Source organism: Xiphias gladius, chromosome 10 (genome assembly GCF_016859285.1).
Source record: "Xiphias gladius isolate SHS-SW01 ecotype Sanya breed wild chromosome 10, ASM1685928v1, whole genome shotgun sequence".
Classification (NCBI taxonomy): domain Eukaryota; kingdom Metazoa; phylum Chordata; class Actinopteri; order Istiophoriformes; family Xiphiidae; genus Xiphias; species Xiphias gladius.
In genome coordinates this window covers 848,907-869,914 of record NC_053409.1, presented here as the reverse complement: position 1 = coordinate 869,914, position 21,008 = coordinate 848,907, and the positions used below count along the sequence as shown (strand labels likewise).

Sequence of the window (21,008 nt, the reverse complement as noted above, 5' to 3'; positions counted from 1 at the left end):
AGTGAAAAAAAAAAGTCAATACGTTAACTCTATTAGAGCCAGTATTATTGGCAAATATTGGCCCATCACAGATATATACAGAACATAGTGCAGAAAAAGATGCTTGGGGTAATTTAGAAATTGTGTCATCACATAGTTTGTCCAGCAGAGCGTGCTCTGACTCCATTGTTTACAAAATTCTCAGCACTGTCTGCTGTGAAAGTTAATAAACAACGACCCCATCATTTTCCTTTGTCAGTGTAACTCTAGCATATACAGTACACACACACACACACACACCCACACACACACACACGCACACACAAGTGATGCTGGAACCTGAAAACGACATCAAACAGATCTATAGATGGACAGATAGACCTATGATTAATAGCCTAATGATTTTGGTGATTTGCATTTGAAAAAAGGATCAAACTGAGTGTCAGTTTTTAGATGTCTATTTTACATTTAAAAATCTTACTCATAGCATATTTTATATCATGTTCTATGTCAACATGTAGGAAATTTAAACATAGTAACTAAAATTCTGTTAAAGCAAGTTAAGACTAAATGTAGCCTACATTCAAAAACTCACTTTTAAACAACATTTAGTCCAGTTTTAACATCTTAAAGGTCTTTTCCAATGTTGTAAAATCATCTTCACTCATAATCTGTAATATGACATGATAAATATGAGAGGACTGCTCCACCAGTGTAACCAATCACAGCGTGAGAAATGATTATCCTAGATCGGTGTTTTATGTGTCCGAAGCTTCACGCAGATTTTGTAAAGTTTGCAGTGATTAATGCGGGTCAACGTTTCAGTGCAGGGGAAATGACTGACAACCTGCCAGTTGTTTTAATGTCCACGGAGTCACAGTGTTACAAAGACGGACAGTGAATGGATTTTAATCTGAGTTGAGGATGAATCCACGATATTTAACATTTGAGTACATTCAAACGTTAAACATCGACTGCCTGTTCATAAAAAGGTAGGCCTGGGTAACAACTAGTGTCCAACCAGGATTTCGATCTTGTCCTGGTGTAGACCTCTGCAAATGATTGAGCTCTTGTATGCGCTTTGCTCCCGACTGTGTGAGGACTGAGGAGAATGAAACGGCGTGTCAGAAAGCGTCCCCCGGCTCGGCAGGAGGAGACAGAGAGACACTCGGGGTTCGTTGAAAAACCTGCCAGTGAGCAGGTTGGGTTTACAGCGTAAGTTACCACAGTGACTGGCCGGGAGTTTCATTTCTCTCTGTCTCTGCAGTTCGCCTCAACTCAGCGTTAAGAAACAGAGTTTTAACAGAACCCGCTTTCTGGAATACCCCCAGGCGTTGATATGCTGTTGTTTTTTTTTTTCAATAAAGTTAAAAAAAAAAAAAAAACTTCCATCTTTCCTCTTCCTGTTTGTGCTACCTTGTTTTCGTCCGCATCCCGTTTAGGTACCGAAAGAAAATACGGTAGCATTGAGTCGAAAAAGTTGTTTTTAATCATTACTGGCAAAAAATGGGTAAGTTAAACTTGGCTTTCATCTGATAATAGTTAGGTTGTTAAGATAGTGTGACCGCCGCCGCACATAATAGTGTGATTTTACTAGCTACCTGTGATCTAGCTAAGTAACCCCATACTTACCCAAATGATTTCTTAGGAGACGTCTTTGCACTTATATAAACCGAAGACTGTATTTACGCCAGTTAAGAGAGCGACCAGTGAAAGTAACGGGGTGTGCCAGTAGCGGAAATTTGCTCCAGTTTTCTTGGAACCTGAATTGTTGTGGTCTTGGTCTCGAGCTAACGTCATGCTTCTCTCCAGAAAGCTTCTAGTGTGAAATAGCCGCCTCGTCTAAATGAACTAGACAACCATCATCTGCATTTGCCGATATAGCAACAAACCGAGAGACTGTCCCTTGCTGTTATGCATATCTCTCCTCTCTCCATCCTAGTATTGAACAGTGTGCGAATTCTGGCAGGTAAACATTAAATCCACCGTTAAAACACACGGAGGGCAAGGGCTTGAAAAATCCTGCACGCTCCACGTTATAGTTCCCAGACAATTCTGGCGACCGACACCGAAATGCCTGTAACGTTAACGTTCAGTTAATAATTAGTAACGACTATTCATCTGCTCTCATGGAGAATACGAGCTACTTCGGAACTTGGACCCATCTAGTGTCTCTGTGTTATAAACCGCACAGTTAGCTTTCAGAAAGTGGTTTTGCTGCCAAACTGTTTACCGGTGGTGATTGTTGTATATCCTTGCAGCTGTGGCCATGAGTTCAACATGTCCGGGCCTGTACTGTGGCAGGACGATGGTCAATGGATCAGCGGAGGGAGAGTGTGGTGTGAGTATTAAACGCCTGATTTCTGTGTGACTGCCGCTTTGTATTTGTGCGACTGAGGGACATTGTTTGTCATCCATCTATGCTATAAAAGTGAGATGGGATAGTTGTACTTTGGGTTATACTTTCAGATTGGTATCCAGTTTTATGTAGCGTGTCAGACTGTAGAGTGGGTACAATACCCTTACCCACTATACAGTTGAGTCTGGTGACAGCTTCTCATTGAATTTTTGCTGCAGTTATGATACCAGACTACTCAGAAGTTTCACCGTTCGGATTTGGGAATGCTGTAACACTCAGACAGCTTTGTCGTGGTGTCATTTATTCCAAGCAGCATGGGCACTCAGATAAGGTTTGATTTTAGTGATTTATCCACATCACTTTTGTGGAAGTGAAACTGAATGTAAACCCACCCAGCCTGTATATTGGAATGTCAATTTGATCAACGGGCTTATGCTGCATAGGGGTGGGTTTGGAACCGATTGAAATGTGTCCATAGAACCGAGTTTCGAAAACTGTCAAGTACTGAAGAGTGGCATCAGTTGTCTGGTCAGATTCTTAGTATTATTACTTTATTTTGACCAGATATAATCTGATCTGAATCATAATTTTTAAAGCTTTAATTTTAAGCAAAGTTCTTGCACAACTGTTGTTTGAAGACAACAGTAAACACTGATTCACCGAGAAATTTGACATATGCGTCATTCCACACCAACTCACCCGGAATTCTGAATTCCCAATACTTTTTTAGTTATGAATATTTGAGGTTTGACAGAACAACTTCTAGACGTGATAAAACTTACATTATTGCTACACGGTACCAACTTTTGTAAGAAAGAAAGTGAAAACTAGTGGAGATATTCATTTTTGAAAATGAATGACATTTTCCTGTTCGGGTAAAAAAAAATATTTAGTTTTCTTAATCTGATTAATGTAAATCATTCAGCAACAGCTATTTAAATGAATACAATTTCTAAATGATCCTTAGGGCTTCGTGGATGTTCGGTACAAATTTCAGTGATCGTTGAGGCTTAGAATACACATACAAAGAATGACAAAAATGATGAACTTCAAAAATTCAGTATTTGGAGTAGAGCTATGGAATTTTGCAAACAGATTTTCAGCTGCATTTATGCTCTGTACTCTTGGCTGCGGAAGTGGTCCAACTATAACCACACTGAATATGTACACAACTTGTCTTTCTGGCTGTGTGGTGCCTTCTACAGTTCAGACAGTTTGCACCCAAGCTGATGAGGGGAACAAATGCTCATCACAAACATAACAAACTGTCTTCAATTGTGACGTCATTGCGTCTCACCTGTTAAGGCAATTCCCATTATCACCAGTAACAGAGTCCTCAGCAGGAAATGCAACAATACAGCAAATCCCTGTTAAGCCCTTCTTGGACAGTCCTGTTCCATGCCCATCTTCCTTCTTCCAACTCATTTATATTTGGCTTGTTAAATGCCAGATCTCAGATGGCAAATAAGACGTTATTCAGTTGGCTATCTTTATGCTTACTGAGACTTGCTTAAGCCCAGGTTACTGTTGCATTAAATGAAACATGTCCTTCCAATTTCAGTTATTTTCACCAGCCTCGGCTTTCACGTCATGGAGGCTCTATTTTATACAGATACTTTAAAGTGTTCTCTATGCTCTTGGAAACTTATCCTCATTTGAATCGTTTGGGTTTATGATAAATGGCAGGGTCCTTTTAATTTTTGATCAGTCTACAGGCCCCCAAAATTTCTGGTTTTATTTAGGAGTCCTTGGATCTTTTAGCTTTATTGTTCCTTGCTTTGATAAAGTCTTGATTTGAGGTGACTTTAACAAACATGTTTACTGCCCCTTTGGTTCTACTTTCACTATGGATTTTGTAGACATCGTGAAATCTTTTGATCTCAGTCAATTAGTTGAAGGTCCCACTAGCGTAAAGGCACCATGTCTCCTGTGGTTTTGCTATTGATAGAATTGATGTCTGTGAGGAGAGCTTATTTGCTTCTGACCACAAATCTATTATTTTTAAGGTCCTGTTTCCACCTCCTGCCCCCACAGTTTTCACTTGTTACCTCTCGTATCCATTGTTGTGCTTGTGCATCTAAAAAATAGCAGTAACTGAAACCCAAATATATCTACAGATGAGCTACCAAATAACTTCAGTGATTTGTGCAAAATTATTCTTGATTGTCATAGCACCTACAAAAACCAGCCGTAGCACACCTTGGCTAAATAACACCAGAGAAATAAAGAGGTAATGCGGACAAGCAGAACGTGAATGGAAAAAGGACAGACTGGTGGTGTCATGAAATTTTGAAAGAACTAATGTTCACTTATCATAAAGTAAGAGATGCCAGGTCCACATATTTTTCCAGCATCATTTTAACAAACTTTCATACAACACACTTTTTTTTTTACAGAACATAGTGCAGAAAAAGATACTTGGGGTAATTTAGAAAGGCTGTCTCTCTGTCGAGTAGCCGAGTTTTTATCAATATTTTCACAGTGAAATGCATCATAATGATATAGATTCAACTCTGGTTTCAGTTGGGGAAAGGAAAAAGGGAATGAGGCAGAAGGGGAAAAATTTAAATGTGGTTGTTGGGCTGGCAGTGAGTTTTGGTGGGCTGTTTCTAATCATAGTCATCTCTATCTGTCCTGCCAGGTTTGTCCTCGTGGAGAGCGGGCCAACATCCAGAAGGTATGTGAACGCTGCACTGAGTCCCCCGGGCTCTACGACTGGCTCTATCTAGGATTCATGGCCATGTTACCTCTAGTGCTGCATTGGTTCTTCATTGAGTGGTACTCTGGAAAGAAGAGGTGAGGTCACACACGCGCACAAACTCTCTCTCCCTGTGTCTCCGCTTTCACAAGTCAAAATAAGCTTACCAGGGTGAAACCAGAACTAAGTGTAAATGTGATAGCTTGCAGTGGTCATGTTAGCATACACCGATCAGCCACAACATTAAAACAACTGGTTTTAATGTTGTGGCTGATCGGTGTAATACAGGTGGTGAAAAGAGAGAACTGTAACTGTTTGTAGTTTGAGCTGCATGTTCACAGTGTTGTATCTATGCCCATCAGTGCCTGGCTGAAGTGCCTGATTTCAGAGCTATCTATTGGTTAAAAAAAAAATGGTGTGGATGGAAAATTGTGCCAGCTACCTAGTTACAAGTCAGCTGGAAGGGCAGTCTGGTTAACTCCCCATCAGCGCCACAGGAGCAGAATGTATCTAATTTCATGACAGTGGGTCTGCACAGATTTTACATTATAATGGAGTAGGAAATTTCCCAGGCATTTTTTGTCTCAGAAGCAAGAGAAGTATTGTTATCAGTCTATCCACTTCCACATCGATACCTGCCCTGGAGTAACTTGATATCAGATCGAAAGCAAAAGGAGTGCTACAAGCAAGATTACCAGTTGTGCCAACAAATCAGCCATTCAAATTCCCATCAGTAAACTGGGCCTATTTTCAGGAAACTGTGTTTCTTAAAGCAGGTTTAGGCTGTTTGTGTACTTTTATTAAATTATAGAGAATAAATAGATTTGACCCATGGCTGTAGCAGCATTGTGAACTCAGAACACTAACAGCGGAGTTGAGTGGAGCTGAGTTTATCCAAGATAAGATACGATAAGATAAGAAAAGATCATTCTTTATTAGTCGCACAGTGGAAAATTTGCAGTGTCACAGTAGAGGGGATAGGTCAATAGCAAGAAACATCAGTAAAGAAAGATAAAATGAACAAGTCAAATAAGTAAGTAAAGAGACTCAATGGTTGAGTCCACATGATTGTACATAGGAAATATGGATAATGCACCCTTGTGTTGTTGTGTGTTCAGTTCCAGTGCTTTGCTTCAGCACATCACAGCCATGTTGGAGTGCAGCGTGTCAGCTGTGGTCACTCTGCTGGTCACGGAGCCCGTGGGAACGCTCACTATCCGTTCCTGTGGAGTCCAGATGCTGTCAGACTGGTACACCATGCTGTACAACCCCAGTCCAGACTACATCAACACAATACACTGCACCCAGGAAGCCGTCTACCCACTGTAAGTACTAATAATGGAGGGGGGGTTGAAAACCTGAGTTTATTCTACAATTAAAGACAAAGACATTAATTAAAAAAACAAAACAATGTTTTCCTGGCAGAGTGGAGAAGTCTTTGAAACAGCATTGAGATATTGGGAATTAAATTAAGTGAAACAGTTCTATATGCAGTTAACACTTTCATAAAAATACGCAGATATACGTATTTATCTGTATATATTTTTGTATATACACAGTTAGGTCCATAAGTTTTTGGACAGTGACACAATTTTTGTCATTTTGCCTCTGTACGACGCTATTGAAGTGTAGACTTTCAGCTTTAATTCAAGGGGGTTAACAGAAATATCCCTTTAACTGTTTAGGAATTACGGCCATTTTTATAGGCAGTCCCTTATTTTAAGAGGCTCAAAAGTAATTGGACAAACCAACATAATTATAAATATAAGGATTATTTTTAATACTTGGATGAAAATCATTTGCCTGAAGTCTGGAACCCATGGACATCACCAGATGCTGAGTTTCCTCCCTTGAGATGCTTTGCCAGGCCTTTACTGCAGCCGCCTTCAGTTGCTTCTTGTTTGTGGGTCTTTCTGCCCTCAGTTTTGTCTTCAGTAAGTGAAAAGCCTGCTCATTTGGGTTTAGGTCAGGTGACTGACTTGGCCATTGAAGAATATTCCATTTCTCTGCCTTGAGAAGCTCTTGGGTTGCTTTCGCAGTACGTTTTGGGTCATTACCCATCTGTACTGTGAAACACCGTCCTATCAGTTTTGCAGCATTTGGCTGAATCTGAGCAGATAGTATAGCCCTATACACTTCAGAATTCATCCTACTTCATGATCAGTAAACACCGGTGACCCAGTTTCATTGGCAGCCATACATGTCCATGCCGTAACACTGCCTCCACCATGTCTGACAGATGATGTGGTGGCTTTAGATCATAAGCCTTTCCTTTCCTTCTCCATACGCTTCTCTTCCCATCATTCTGCTACAAGTTAATCTGGGTTTCATCTATGGAAAGAATCTTTTTCCAGAACTGGGAAGGTTTTTTTAGATGTTTTCTGGCAAAATATAATCTGGCCTTTCTGTTCCTGAGTGTTACCAGTGGTTTGCATCTCGTGGTAAACCCTCTGTATTTACATTCATGAAGGCCTCTCTTGATTTTAGACTTTTGCAATGATACACCTTCCTCCTCGAGAGCGTTCTTCTGGCCAGATGTTGTGAAGAGGTTTTTCTTCACCAAGGAAAGAATTCTGTGATCATCCACTTCAGTTGTCCTCTGTGATCTTCCAGGCCTTTTGGTGTTGCTGAGCTCAGCCGTTCATTCCTTCTTTTAATAATGCACCAGTTTGTTGATTTGGCCTCTCCTAAAGGTTCTGCCGTATGTCTGATAGGGTTGTTTTGTTTTTTCAGCCTATTGATGGCCTCCTTCATTTGCATCGACACCTCTTTGGACAGCATATTGAGAGTTCCCATGAACAGCTACCAGATGCAAATTCAACTTTTGGAATCAACTCCAGACTTTTTCTCTGCTTCATTTGTCATGAAACAATGAGGGAACAGGCCAAACCTGGACATGAAACTGATTGTCAGTCAATTGTCCAATTACTTTTGAGGCTCTGTAAATCAGGGACTATGTATAAAAATGACTTTAATTCCTAAATGGTTAATGTGATATTTTTGTTAATATAGACACACTCACAAACACACACACACATTTTACCTACTGTGTGTGTGTGTGTGTGTGTGTGTGTGTGTGTGTGTGTGTGTGTGTGTGTGTGTGTGTGTGTGTGTGTGTGTGTGTGTGTGTGTGTGTGTGTGTGAATGAGAAGCAAATTGTAAAGCACTTTGGAAAGTACTAAATGAAGTAAATGGTGCCTCTTATTCCATTTAAAAAAAGATTCGGAGGGTATTTTCATCATGTCATCTGTGCGTTAACATTTCAGCACCTTTCAAATGTATCCTGTTCCTTAAAATATTGCAGGATATGAGATCCTTGTTGGTCTAATCTTATGTGATGTTTAACTTCTACTGACAAATAATATATACACACTGTTTATTCAGATATTGGGGGACTGTGCTCTTATATAGAAACGCTGTGTTTTCACTCTCTTTGTCAACCTTAAATAAGCTCATGTTTTCGGATCTTTCTGAGTCCATCAACTACCCTCGGGATTAGCTGAATATTATTGCTTTTTTTGTTTTTTTTCTCCTCCTCAGTTACACCATTGTGTTAATCTACTACGCCTTCTGCTTGGTGCTGATGATGCTACTGCGGCCTCTGCTGGTGAAGAAGATAGCATGTGGTCTGGGTAAATCTGACCGCTTCAAGAGCATCTATGCTGCTCTGTACTTCTTCCCCATCCTCACCGTGCTGCAGGCTGTTGGAGGAGGACTGCTCTGTGAGTATGAATGAGTGGCTGCAGATCTTTGCTACTGAGTTCACATCCAACTCGTACCAGTGTTGGAGAGTTGTTTCCTGCTTTTCGTGCGGTTGTGACCACATTACACACCTATTAATCATTTCACTTTAAACTTTAGTGCTGAATTATGTAGGTTGACCTGTGCAGCTGCTAGTGACAGTTTGTGTGTTTCAGACTATGCCTTTCCCTACATCATACTGGTCCTGTCTCTGGTCACACTGGCTGTTTACATGTCTGCCTCTGAGATACAGGTAACAGCACTCACTGCACCGTGTGTCTTTGTAATATGTAGCAAATGAAATCACTCTTGACAACTGTAAATTAAAGTAAGTAGTTTTTACCTTGAGAATCCTCCAAAGGAACGGACAGGGTTTTGAATTTCATATCGGGTTAATTAATTCATCCAAGAATTAATTGTGTGATTCATTCATAAATTAGTAAATGTCAAAATTCTGAATTAAGGATTGAATTTTGACATTTAATCTAAAAATGAATTTAAAAAGGTTTTTAAATTTTACTTGTTCCATTTACCACAATTTCATTGCATCCTATTATAACTCTCAAATCGCAAAACATTTTCAGTTTCCGTTTCATAATCACTTTAATGTAATCTAAATGTGTGCCTCCACTGGCGGTATTTCTCTTGATATTATTGTTTTTGTATCACTGACATTACAAACAGTTCAGTGTTTCAGAAGCATTTCAGAATCGTGGAGCATTTTATTTGAAGCCGAAGAGTTATTCTCTCTAACCTCTTTCCTCTGTGTGTGCTCATCCACCACCACAGTCTTTTAAAAACCTGGTTGCTAAGAAGAAGCGTCTGGTTGTCTTGTTCAGCCACTGGCTACTCCATGCGTACGGCATCATCTCTATCTCCAGACTGGACAAGCTGGAGCAGGACCTGCCGCTACTGGCCCTCGTGCCCGGTCCCGCCCTGTTCTACATCGCCACTGCAAAGTTCACGGAGCCGAGCCGCATCCTGTCTGAGGGCGGCAACGGACACTGAGCTGGTTTCATCAGAAATCAGCAGAGAGGAAATTTCACTCATTGCCACAGTCAAGTCTTTCAGCTTCTAATCCTGAGCCATCAGAAGACAGACAGCAGTGTGTCAGTCATTAGTACTCCAGTGGGTTTGAATGGGCTTGACTTCCTGGCCTTTGGTGTGACCAGACTTGCTCAGCCAGTTAGTGGCCATATTGTGACATCATTACAATAGTAGATTTTTCATTATGAATGTGTTTCTGTTTATGATTTCTGAGCAGACTTTTTCACATGGCGGAATGGCATCTTCCTTAACCAGCTGAATATAGAAATCTTCACATGGGAGTAAGATGCCATGAAAACTAGCTCTGTGCTCGGCTTGCACAATCCAAGTTGAGAACTGCTCACTGAGAGCTCACGTACCTGTCGATGACATTTCTTGTTAGCGTAGTTGCCACGAAGGATTCTGTATATTCCAAGCAGATGAATCTTTTAAGTATTTTTGTTTAACAAGTTGACAAATGCCAGTGAGAAGTTACCAAACACAGTCCAAAGTGATGTCGTTAAATGGCTCGTTTAGTTTTACAAACTGTCCAAAAAGCCGACGAACAGCAGTTCAGAGTGCTACTAAACAGAGCACACCTGCAAATAGTCCGAGTGGAGAAGCTGCAACCAGACAGTGTTTGGTATATTCACTTGATTAAAGAGCCGAACAATTGATTGATTATTGATACATTTTCTGGTACTACATCTTAGTTCACATCCTGTTTCCTCCTGAGACTCAAATCCTAAATTGATTATTTGACATCATCCCAGAGCGTGTTGAGAGATGTTGTCTTGTGTTTTTGTGCATGTTGTACATTTTCTTGTAAATACAGTAAATGTCGTGAATGAAGAGTGATGGTGGCTTGGTTACTCAGACCACCTCAGGTCGTGGTGAAGAGATTCTCTGGGCCTACTGTATGTATCAAAGTGCAACAGAAGTACACCAGGGCAACATCCAGCCAGGACAGGGTTAACCCTGGTCCTTGCCACTCATGTATTAGCATTACACTGTAGTCACAGCGCTGGGCGTCCATTTCTCTGAAAGCGAAATCCCTGGCAGTCTTTGACAAGTCCAGCTCTGACGGATTTCCAGAATCCTGCGAGACTCCTCTGATCATCTGGATGAAAACAAATCTGTCTGCTGAATGATGACAATAAATATTTGTAACCAGTTTGAGTTTCAGGTGCGACTGTTTCTTAGCTGGAAGTGATGTATGACCTCGCTTGATTTGCACAAAACAAAGTTAAAACGTTTTATTTGCATCTATGTTTGTCTACATTAATGTTACTTTATTTTATCTATTTAATACACAATAACACATTTGTATTTTTCACGTTTTGTACAACTTGATGAGAAGAGAGCCTGGATGGGAGATCGACTCGCAGGCTTTGCAATGGGGCGGAACACGGCTTCTTTTTTCATCCGGATGGTTAGAGAAGCCCTCAGAGCTGTAGCAGACGTTAAAACATTGTGGAGTTTGTTTTTCAAAGGTTGCCAAGGATTTATCTTTCCCACTAACACACATGACAAAATGTCGGAGGCACAGACATGTGAACAGGGTCGCTGCTGCGTATTTGAGTGAACTTAACTAAAATAGATAGCAGCACCTGTCTGCTTTTGGGCTGTTGTTAGTTTAGTCGTCTATGTCCTGAACCGAGCTGTAATCCTTCCAATGGCCTTCAGTGGTTTTCTGAGTTGAAGCTGCTATAATGTACTGTATATGTATGTTATTGTAAATGTACGAATGCTTGTAAATCTAAGTGTCTTCCTGTTCAGTGGGATTTGCTACGTGCACACACGCTCAAATCGTTTTGCAACAGTGAGTAGTAGTTGAAGTTCAGTGTACCTACCTGTGTGATTTCATCTAACTCCTGACAATACATGTGCTCTCTATCTGTCCTTGTATCCGTTTAGGGAACCCTGTCAGCTTGAGCTCAAACCACGAGTACTTATGAGCCACCTTTATGAGTCTATATACCTGCTGTCAGAGGCAAACATATAGTGTGGTCCCTTGAGCGTCGAGATGTTCTGCATTTCCTGAGGTAAAGAGCATGCAGATGCAGCTGTGACCAGGAGACATTTTACTGCCTTATCCAAATCTAATCCAGCTCCATCCAACACAATATGCAGAGCACACACATCCACAGCAGCAACCTGTTTACAGAAGCAGTTATGTGGATCACTTTGCTGAATGAAAAACCTGAACAGGCTTGTTCTACTAGTCCATGTTCTTGAGTCGAGGGGTTTGACTCAGTAAAGTTAACCAGAGAACTTGCTAAACCTGCCTGTGGCTTGTCTGCACTTTGTTAGAAAATGACTGAACACACCCATAGGTTTGCTGTTGCCTCTCAAAGAAAGTGGTGCCATCTTGAAACCACGGTAAAGCGTTGAGAAAGTCCCTTATTTAATTTCTCTAGAAAAGTATATAGCAGCACATTTAATATACTGGCAATCAGTCCAGATTTTCAGATGCTATTCCTTCGGAACCTGCCTTGCTACCATTTCCCCACCTCCCCTCTTTTTTGCCCTCTTCTTCCTCGTCTCATGAATTCAACAAAGACTAAAAGGGTCTGACAGAGTACCACTTCAAAACAAGAAATGTCATGACACTTTTGTGAGAAATAGATCACCTTTTTTCTTGCCCTACAACTACACAAACTGTTTTTGAACACATTTGGCAGTGTGTATGTGACCTATAGAAAGTCGAGACAATTGCTGCAACTCGTTGGTGCACCGACACCTTCCAACACTGTTGGTTGGTTTGACATCATTTCAGGTGATGGAATTGGGGATGTGGTGAATTGGCACTTGGGAAGCTACTCACTCCAGAACTACTAAGCCTTTACTCAAAGGAAAGGTACAGTTGGCCTGGAGCGAATCGGAACCGGTGGGAGAAGGAGTGAGGTACTTGTTGCATTGTCTCGGGAATGGATCCTTAGAAACAGGAATCAAGCCAGAGGGAGGACCCATTCACACGTTGTAAGCCTGACAGTCTTGATGTGAGTAAGCAAGTCCAGGTTTTTAAAAGTCAACTGCCTCCTCCTCTGGAGGTCCAACGTTCCTGTGCTGTTATTTTTATTTTGTCTTCTCACGTCACTGTCAGGATATCACCTGTCTCCTCCACGCCCCTGCTAACGTTCAAGGAAGTCTGCACGCTTTCTGGCATCAGGAGCAGAAAGATGATGTCTTCCAGATCATGAGGATGGGTGATGGAGTTTTTGGCAGTAATGCTTGGGCTTGGATGGTGATGGCTGGATGCAGTCCAGGTTTTTTGTTATGCTGTCCCCGATGTGCACTGTTCTGTATGGGTGTATGGTTTGTTTTAATATAACCGACATACCTTTAGCCATGCTAGCGGCACGGCTGTCCGGATGGCGATGTCTGTTAGTCGGTTATTTGGCCCATCACTCTTGTCCAGACTGAAGTACCTCAACTGCCAGTGGGTGGATTGCCGCGAGATTTTGTGATTCCCAGTCGCCAAGTCCTATTAACTTTGGTGACCCCGAGTGTTCCTCTAGTGCCACCATGGGGTTGACATCTGTCTTTGAGTGATTGCCTTTTCATTTGGTTACATATTCAAGCCCCCCTCAGGATGAATTGTAAGAACTTTGGTGAACTTTCCTCTAGCGCCATCATCAGGTCAATACTTTAGTTTGTCCAGTACTTTGGTTTAAGACCAAATACCTGCAAAATGAGTTACACTCCCATTAGCCTCAGCTGCAATTTGTGTTTTGTGCTAATTAGCAGCATGCTAATACACTAAACTAAGGGAACCATGGTAAACATTATTGGTAAACATCAGCATGTGAGCATTTAGCTCAAATCACCATTGTGCCAGACTGCAGCCTCACAGAGCTGCAAGCATGCTCTCAGGCCTGTTATTACACAGTATGTTGAATGTCTGTTATTCTCTGTGTCATATGCGGAAGGCTGTGTGTATTCTCTGTTCCTCCTGGCTGCAAGACGACGTCCTTCTTGGAGACAGTTAAGTTAAACATGAAAGTTGACAGTAGTAAAGTACTGTACTTACACAAATACAATGTTGCAGTACAGTTTGAGGTATGTTTCTTATCATCTTACAGTATGCTATTTCTACTCTACTACATCTGACACTGATAGATGGATAGCGTAGTGGAAAAATACAAGTTCATGTCCCCATTTTAACCCTTTGTCTGCAGCACACGGTGTCTCAGTTCCTCTTGTCTCGCATGTTAGTTTGCAGAACTGGAAAAACTCATGTATGGGACAAGGTAGCTGAAAAAGATCTGAAAATAATCAAAAGAACCCCTTCCTTTACATGCTCACCCTTGTGTATGAATGTTGAGCTGTCTTAATGCTCCTTGCTCTCTTGCTGTGGAAACCCCAGATCGCTGTATGCAGTGAGCCCATGTGCATATGGAAAGGACAAGTCCTTGGTGAATGCTCTCTTTATTACAGACTTTTTCCAACTGTAAATTAGATAGATAGATACTTTAAATTTTACATAAAAAAAAAAAAATCATTAGTTTGTCTTGTGTGTGTGTGTGTGTGTGTGTGTGTGTATGTATATATATGTGTGTGTGTGTGTGTATGTATATATATGTGTGTGTGTGTGTGTATGTATATATATGTGTGTATGTATATATGTATATATATGTATATATATGTATATATATATATATATATATGTATATATATATATATATATATATATATATATATATATATATATATATGTATATATATATATATATATATGTATATATATATATATAAGACATAAGACAATATATGTTAAACTACCTGACAATAGATAGTTAGAATTAGCTACGAACATACAAAGGCTGCTTATATGTGAATGCATCTGTAACAGAAATCCAATAATATAAAATAGATGGTATGACAAAATCAAATTCACAGAGGCCGTCTTGCTGCTAATACTTCCGCACTGCTGCTTAAGTCAGATAAGTCAGATTTGAAAAAGCAGGACCGATGATCTGACTTTAGCCTGGATCTTTCAGCTCTTCAGATCTGGTTTCAAATTTATCTGGAGCTGCTGTCATAGCAGGCTTATTCAGTTAGCTGGGTTATGATCAATGCGTCTTTGGGTGAACCCCAGAGTAACTGAATTTATTATCTCCAAAGGATGATGTATTTCCGATTTGAAATGAGAACGTATTTGTAGGTTATGAAGAAGCCCAGCTAAACTCAGCTAACAGTTACTTTTATCAGACCAGTGGAACCATTAAACATGGTGTTTAACTATGAGATTATGAAGGGTGCTTGTCATTTGTACACCAAAAGTTAGGAAATGTACTCACACTGTAAGTACCAACTTTATACACTTAGATTGAAACACTTCGTTGAAAATTTGCCGCAAAATTACATGTAAAAAATTTAAGGATTTTTTGCAATGATTCATTCCAGGCAGAATATTTGTGGGGTACGAACTTTTGTCAAAAAATGCCCTAGTACCATGTCAACAAATCATGAGTGCAATAATATGATCAGCACTCAGCCAATTAGTCAGTGCTGATCATTTTTTCAACTTTTGATTCATGTTTGGATTAGTTAAACCATGTCTGAAAAGCGGGACTCTGATGTTCACTGTGACAGATTACACTAATCTAACAAGTTCCGGAGCCCACCAATTCACTTTTATAATGGAAATGAATGGAAACCAATGGCTTCCTGGAAGGTGTGAAAAATACACTGAACAGTCTGAAACACTACAGATTGGTTTGGATAAAGGTTAGCAGTGATGTGAAGCATTTTTGATATTTGTTAAATGGGATGCACCTTTATAGTGACTGGTCTTAGCAATAGACTGAAAATAACACGGCACATATGTATTGTGACAAATGACCTTGGATCAGGACTCTCCCAGTACAAAAAAATATGTTGTTTTAACATTTCTTGCAGACAGTACTGTAGAACTCGGTGACATCCAAAGAACATTTTTGGGAACACTCATAATCATACACGGTGCAAAACATTTAGAGTCAACATTTCTTTTGTTGACACCTTATAAACAAAAAGTGATGTTCAAAAGAATTGATCACAGCTTCTTAAAAGAGGGACAAATGCAGCAGGGCTCCACTAAGTGAGTAGTGAACATACGGCACAGTAATGATGTCTCCCCTGGAAAACATTTGTACTCAGTAGTAAATTTAAAGTCAGTGAGATGACTACAGTGTGTGAGCAGTTAACCTGCACATTCAAATATGTCAGCAAAATCTACAACAATAACAGAAGTGTAAATTATGACTACCTGAGACCACCATTAGAATTTAAGGTCAGATCAAACTAAAATCCACCTTTAGACACTCCTCAAAGTTTTTGGGGAAACAAAATGCAGCTTCAGCAGATCAAGGTTTTTCTGGTTATGTTTAGGCAACTTATACATTTGGCTCTGGTTCATAAAAGATGGTGTCTTGTTAAATATTTTTAAGTCAACCATGACTTAATGCTCGAGGACATCTCTATCAAACACTCTTATGGAAAAAGGTATGATCATCCACCTGCGCCATTGAATGTCATGTCCTACACTAAAACTAAATGTTGCCCGTGAAGGCGACACTAATACATTTCATATGCAGGTGGTTCATAGGAGACGCAGCCTCGTCTACAGCTGTTTGCAGTGTGAACATTCAGCTTTGGATTTACAGTAAGTGACTGTGATTACGGACGTATTTCTTATTTAAAGACTAACAACACCTGAGGCTGAGAAGGCTTTCGGAGGATTTTGAGTATGATGACAATCAGATATGATTACACAGAGGCATTCAGTGTTTATTCCACTCTGCCAAAACAGGCTGATTGGTTAAGACAATTGTGTAACTTAAATGTTATGCAGACTAAAAACAGAAATTGAAGGTATTTCGCAATATAACCAAAACCCAAAGACCATGTCAAGTCTGACAGGTTGATATTGATATTCTATCAGTGTACCCTACCAGCTCTATGCATAAATAAACATCAGTCTGTTACTCAGCTGAACACTCCAGTGTAGTTGTAGTCAGCAGTGTCAGTCTAACTTGAGATGTTGTCTGGGCTTGTTGGGAGTAACTGTCACACTGCAGCTCTGCCAACCCCCGCAGAGACAAACTGGAAGACTGCGTGTTTAGCTTTGTCCCTCCACTAAAATTGGCATAAGAATACTCAAACTGAATTCTATCTGTTGGAACACATTTAGTTTCCAAAACAAAATGGGAGTTTTATCCCAATTTGTCAATTTCTTATCTTTCCATGAATGTGAGAATTCATTAGTGACATACTTCACATTTCTGTCCATTCCCTTGAGAAGATGACTTCCACTTGTATCTATTAGAGATACACCAATGTGCAATTTCGGGGCAATAACAGTAAGGACATTTTCCCACTTATCAGAATATACTGTGCATCCCTAGTATCTCACAAAGTAAACATTTTACTGCAAAAAGGTTTCACAAAAACACACTATGTACTATATGTCAGCTTTACTTTCAGACACTGTTTCTTCTGATTAATTATTGGAGTCATATTACTGCTGCGCTTACACACCACATTAACAGGCTGTATGTTAGGAAAGATCTCTCATCTGTTGTGTGCACTTGTATTTCCTGAGCACTGGGACTCCTGGCCTTCACTTCCTCTGACTCAAACAAAAACAAAAACATTTCCCAAAATGACTTCCCATTCCTTTAAATTGGCTGATCAATACCATTACGCCATGCCAGCAGAGGCAGCAGGACAGCTCCACTCCTTTTACTGAGGCGGGGGAAGCTCCAGAACAAGAGAGGAATTCCTGAGAATCCTGACTGAACAAGCGTTAAAGCGTTTCCAGAAACCTGCCAAGTGTCCATCAGCCACTATCACTACCGAGCAGCTGTCCCCCCTAAAAGCACAGATCCACTGCATATTCCAATGCAAACATCCATTAAAATGAAACGAGTCCTGCATGTGTAAATATGAACAGCAGGCTCCACGGATTACCAGCGCTCATTACTTCTGGATGTAGATGATGATGATGCACAAAGTTCCCACCAGTCCCAGAGCCTGAATACCCAGGAACCAGAGCAGCAGCCAGAAGAAGACAATCACTACTGGCTCCACTATCTTGTCTCCAAAGTACATCTGGCTGAAGCCCATCCCCCGCAGACACTTGTTGAGCATCCCAAACAAAGTCCCCATTCGCTCACAGTCATCCAGCCGAGGCTCTCTGGTGGTGGGGTCATCCACTTGGGGCCATCTGGCACTGGGATCACTTGGCAGTCGAGGTCGGGTCCAGCTGCTATCAGCCTGTGGAGACAGTTCCAAATTCCAATAATGAACAGAGCTGCTAGTATACCCGTCAAAATCCAATGTTTGTTAATACTGCTCCGTTTGGCCTTGTTTTAACCTATTAAGCCCTTCAGACCAGATTTTTTTACCACCACTTTTATCTTATCCTTATATCAAATAGAATTGATGCAAAATCTAAATGTTCGTGTGATTCTGATGTGTATTATATTTCCCCCAGTAGCATGCACGGACAGTTGGCCTGTTGTTGCCTGTTATCACTTTGTGCAGGTAGAGATTGAGGGATGCAACTAATGAATATTTTCATTATTGATTAATCTTCTAAATTAATCAATCATTTTATCTAAAAAAAAAAAAAAAAAAAAAGGTGCAAAAGGCCGCTTTTAATTTTCTTCAGTTCAAGGTGATTTTAATTGATTGTCTTATTCGACCCACTGTCCAAAAACCAAAGATATTCACTTTCTATCATATGCAGTGGCTTCAGAAAATAGAGTTGTAGATTTAATTGTAAATGGATAAAATTTCCATTTTCGCCTCAATCTAGACTGAACAACCCAGGATGACAAAGTGAAAACATGTTTTTAGAATTTTTTTGCAAATTTATTTCAAGTCAAAAACTGAAATCTCATTTAGTCATTTGGTATTCACACCCATCATTCAGTTCTTTGTAGAAGCCCCTTTGGCAGCAGTTACAGCCTCCAGTCTTCTTTGGTGAGTCTCTACAAGCTTTGTACAACTGGAGTCGGACAGTTGATCTCTTTCTTTCTGGCAGATCCTCTCAAAACTCCGTCAGAGACTTGTCCAAAAGCCACTCCAGTGTCTTCTTGGCTTTATGCTTCAGGTCATAGTCGTGCTGAAAGGTGAAGGTCACCTGCACTTGGAGCAGGTTTTCTTCCAGGACCTCTCTGTATTTGGATGCATTCATCCTTACCTCAATTCTGACCAGTGGACCTCTGAAGCTCTGTTAGAGTGATTGTTGGGTTCTTGGTCACCTCCCTGACCAAGGCCTTTCTTACCTGGTTACTCAGTTTGGTGGTACGGCCAACTCTAGGAAGAGTCCTGGTGGTTCCAAACTTCTTCCATTTCACACTCACTGAGGCCACTTTGCTCCTGGGAACACTCAAAGCTTTAGAACTGGTTTTATACCTTTTGTCCTGATCTAAGTATCGCCACAGTTTTATCTCAAAGAACGTCTTGGACTTCATGGCTTGGTTTTTGTCCTGACAGGCATTGTGAATTGCGGGACCTTATATACACTGGTGTATGAGGTAATTTATTGACGGTGTCTCCATTACAGAGTTTGTCCATTAGGGAGCACTGACAAGTTGACAGTCAGACAATTGCCAGAATGCAGAGTCACATGCAGCGTGCCTGTTTCCATTTTCATTAGCTGTATTAAGCCCCTGGGAAATGTGAATGACATTCAAAAGTATGGATACAGCTACAAAAAGCTTGTAGAGCTTGTATAGTTTCATGACACCCAATTATATATCTTCCTCACTCTGGGCATATTGCTGATGTGACATCATTATCATACAATCCTCTGAACTGTTCTGTCACTTGCCCATTGTGTGTATAATGTATCTGAATCTCATGGCAGCCTGTAGTCCTATTCACAGTATAATAATGTACTTCCTTAGTGAACTATTGAGCAATCTGAGACACACCCCATCACGTCTGCAATGGTACACACTACAGTCGCTCTGATACATTCCCCCATTCATTAAGAAATCACCACAGGCAGGAAAACAAATTTACAAATGACTACACCTTGTTAGTCTGAGGTTGTAGTATGCTAGTGCTTTTAGTTACCAATGTAAAGCTCTGATCAGCTTGAACTAAAAAGAGCTCTGTATCCTAACACAACTTGAAAGATGGTTATGCAATGACGGACCTGGGAGAAGGAACAGAATATATGATCCTAATAAATTATCCCAAAAATTCCACCGAAACAGTCAGGTTTCTTGGAAAGTAACAGGCTGCCATTCACTGAGAACCAAGATTTCAAAGTTGTTTGGTGTCTGCAATCTGAACTCCCATTGTGATAAGGTTGCAGGCGCGACCTTTGGCCTCCAAATGGCGTTGGAGCTCTACTGCTGCAGGTGGGATGAGGGGCTATGAGTAGTTACCGATTTCATTTCCCTGTGAACAAACTCAATCTGATCATGCATTGTCCTTAAGCTACCTTTTGTATTCTGTTAAATTGACAAATTATTGCCGAACTCGAGATAAGACCCAGCAGTGTCACGTGATGTTCAGAGAAGACGTCCCATTTCAAGCTGCTCTGCTGCTCCGCTGGTCCATAGTTAGATACACAACAGGCCACGACTTGAGAAGTTTAATGTATGGCTTCTGTGTGTATAGGCTACTGCATCACAACATGCCGCTTCTCTTCTCTATCCCGACTTGTGCGGAGCTAGACTGGATAACTGAAAGCCGTAGAAACCGAGGTGGTCATAGACCGAACCTGACGAGCTCTCGAACTATCGCAGGACCTGACTGAGCGGAGCTCCGACACAGTGAAACCCCTCCTGCGTCTTGGACCATGAGGGGCTACGAGGTTAGCATGAAATCTAATAAACGGCTACAGCTAGCTTTCCACTGTTGCTTTACCCGGTGTCGCTGGTGGTGTGCTGCGGTCTGCCCCGCATCGTGAACAGGTTGAGCAGTATGCCTGCCTCTTCGCTGATTTACCGATGGCGGCTCTTCAAAGTCACGTCGATGAAAAACGTACTGGTCATTCAAAGGTGGCGTTAAAGCGGACATTTTCCAGCTAGTCCACTGACAGTGACTTCAAGGAATCAAAACATACGGAGGGAAGTGACTGAGAGCCCACTCCCAACGTCCGCCCTTAGCGGCGCGTTCCCGATCAGTAGGCGACAGCCCAACGACATCATCCAATGGCAGAGCTCCGACGACAGCCGCTCTCAGCGGTATTCGTCT

At 41.0% G+C, this 21,008-nt stretch overlaps 2 protein-coding genes across 5 annotated transcripts; one reads left to right on the top strand and one right to left on the bottom strand.

Moving 5' to 3' along the window:
• Window positions 1-999: 999 nt before the first annotated feature.
• On the top strand, window positions 1,000-14,250 carry LOC120795198 (jnk1/mapk8 associated membrane protein). 4 transcript variants are annotated; one of them, XR_005708213.1, is made up of 8 exons: window positions 1,600-1,948; window positions 2,241-2,320; window positions 4,980-5,134; window positions 6,155-6,361; window positions 8,577-8,758; window positions 8,954-9,030; window positions 9,567-11,625; window positions 11,721-14,250. XR_005708213.1 is itself a non-coding variant. In XM_040136866.1 (7 exons), exons 2-7 carry the CDS (start codon window positions 2,249-2,251, stop codon window positions 9,783-9,785), a joined length of 912 nt encoding a protein of 303 aa, XP_039992800.1. In that variant the 5' UTR covers window positions 1,000-1,194; window positions 2,241-2,248; the 3' UTR covers window positions 9,786-14,250. The 4 variants fall into 4 exon arrangements, 3 of the variants coding, with proteins under 3 accessions (XP_039992800.1, XP_039992799.1, XP_039992798.1); XM_040136866.1 differs by lacking the exon at window positions 1,600-1,948 and adding an exon at window positions 1,000-1,194 and having other exon boundaries at window positions 9,567-14,250; XM_040136865.1 differs by lacking the exon at window positions 1,600-1,948 and adding an exon at window positions 1,244-1,489 and having other exon boundaries at window positions 9,567-14,250.
• A 325-nt stretch (window positions 14,251-14,575) lies between these two features.
• Window positions 14,576-20,982, bottom strand: fam241a (family with sequence similarity 241 member A). Its single transcript, XM_040138001.1, has 2 exons — window positions 20,679-20,982; window positions 14,576-18,065 (listed from the first exon to the last, which is right to left on the bottom strand). Exons 1-2 carry the CDS (start codon window positions 20,829-20,831, stop codon window positions 17,769-17,771), a joined length of 450 nt encoding a protein of 149 aa, XP_039993935.1. The 5' UTR covers window positions 20,832-20,982; the 3' UTR covers window positions 14,576-17,768.
• Window positions 20,983-21,008: the final 26 nt, after the last annotated feature.

What these genes read in the sequence shown, in the direction of transcription:
- LOC120795198 (XM_040136864.1), top strand. Translation starts at nt 1,894, where the DNA reads ATGCATATCTCTCCTCTCTCCATCCTAGTATTGAACAGTGTGCGAATT. An exon ending in CAGGAAGCCGTCTACCCACT is followed by an intron (nt 6,362 to 8,576) that starts GTAAGTACTAAT and finishes TCTCCTCCTCAG; the next exon opens with TTACACCATTGTGTTAATCT. An exon ending in TGTTGGAGGAGGACTGCTCT is followed by an intron (nt 8,759 to 8,953) that starts GTGAGTATGAAT and finishes TGTGTGTTTCAG; the next exon opens with ACTATGCCTTTCCCTACATC.
- fam241a (XM_040138001.1), bottom strand. Translation starts at nt 20,831, where the DNA reads ATGTCCGCTTTAACGCCACCTTTGAATGACCAGTACGTTTTTCATCGA. An exon ending in CACACCACCAGCGACACCGG is followed by an intron (nt 18,066 to 20,678) that starts GTAAAGCAACAG and finishes CTGTCTCCACAG; the next exon opens with GCTGATAGCAGCTGGACCCG.